Consider the following 454-nt stretch of genomic DNA (forward strand, 5'->3'; position numbering starts at 1 on the left):
AGCGCGTGCACGCAGCGCCCTCTCCACCGTGCGCGCGCACAGGCCCGGGATCCGCCGGACGCGAGCTCGGAGCCGCAGGGTGAGTGCGAACCCGCAAACCTGCCCACGTTTGGCTTGACAGCGAGGGGTCGCGCCTTTTGAAGTGATCAAAGGAATACGTGTTTGGCACTTTCTTTTGGTGACTGGCACACGACTCAGTCCCTTTAGAGGGGCGGGGACGAACAGCGTGCTGTGGGGTGCGCGCGCTGCCGCGTGGCTGCCTCAAGAAGGTCGCGCTTCAGACCTTCAGGGGTATTTCGCATGAGGGGGTGGGCAGGGGCTGCTGGACACTGAAAAGGCCCCCGTGTGTCCCCGCAGCCACTCCTTCCTTGCCGCCCATGTGACGGGTGCCTGGCTGTCCCCAGGGCCGCGGGCGTGGCCGAGGGGGGGGCGGGGCCCACGCGGGCGGGGCGTC

The 454-nt window shown here is 68.3% G+C and overlaps 1 protein-coding gene across 1 annotated transcript in view; it reads left to right on the top strand.

Annotated features, from left to right (window-relative positions):
* Positions 1–454, top strand: part of ADARB1 (adenosine deaminase, RNA specific B1) — a 66,463-nt gene that overhangs the window by 12,927 nt on the left and 53,082 nt on the right. The window contains exon 4 of the mRNA XM_025040313.1: positions 3–79. Coding sequence (XP_024896081.1) covers positions 3–79 — 77 coding nt within the window. The remainder of the gene's footprint in view (positions 1–2; positions 80–454) is intronic.

Source organism: Pteropus alecto, unplaced genomic scaffold (genome assembly GCF_000325575.1).
Source record: "Pteropus alecto unplaced genomic scaffold, ASM32557v1 scaffold339, whole genome shotgun sequence".
Taxonomy (NCBI): Eukaryota; Metazoa; Chordata; class Mammalia; order Chiroptera; family Pteropodidae; genus Pteropus; species Pteropus alecto.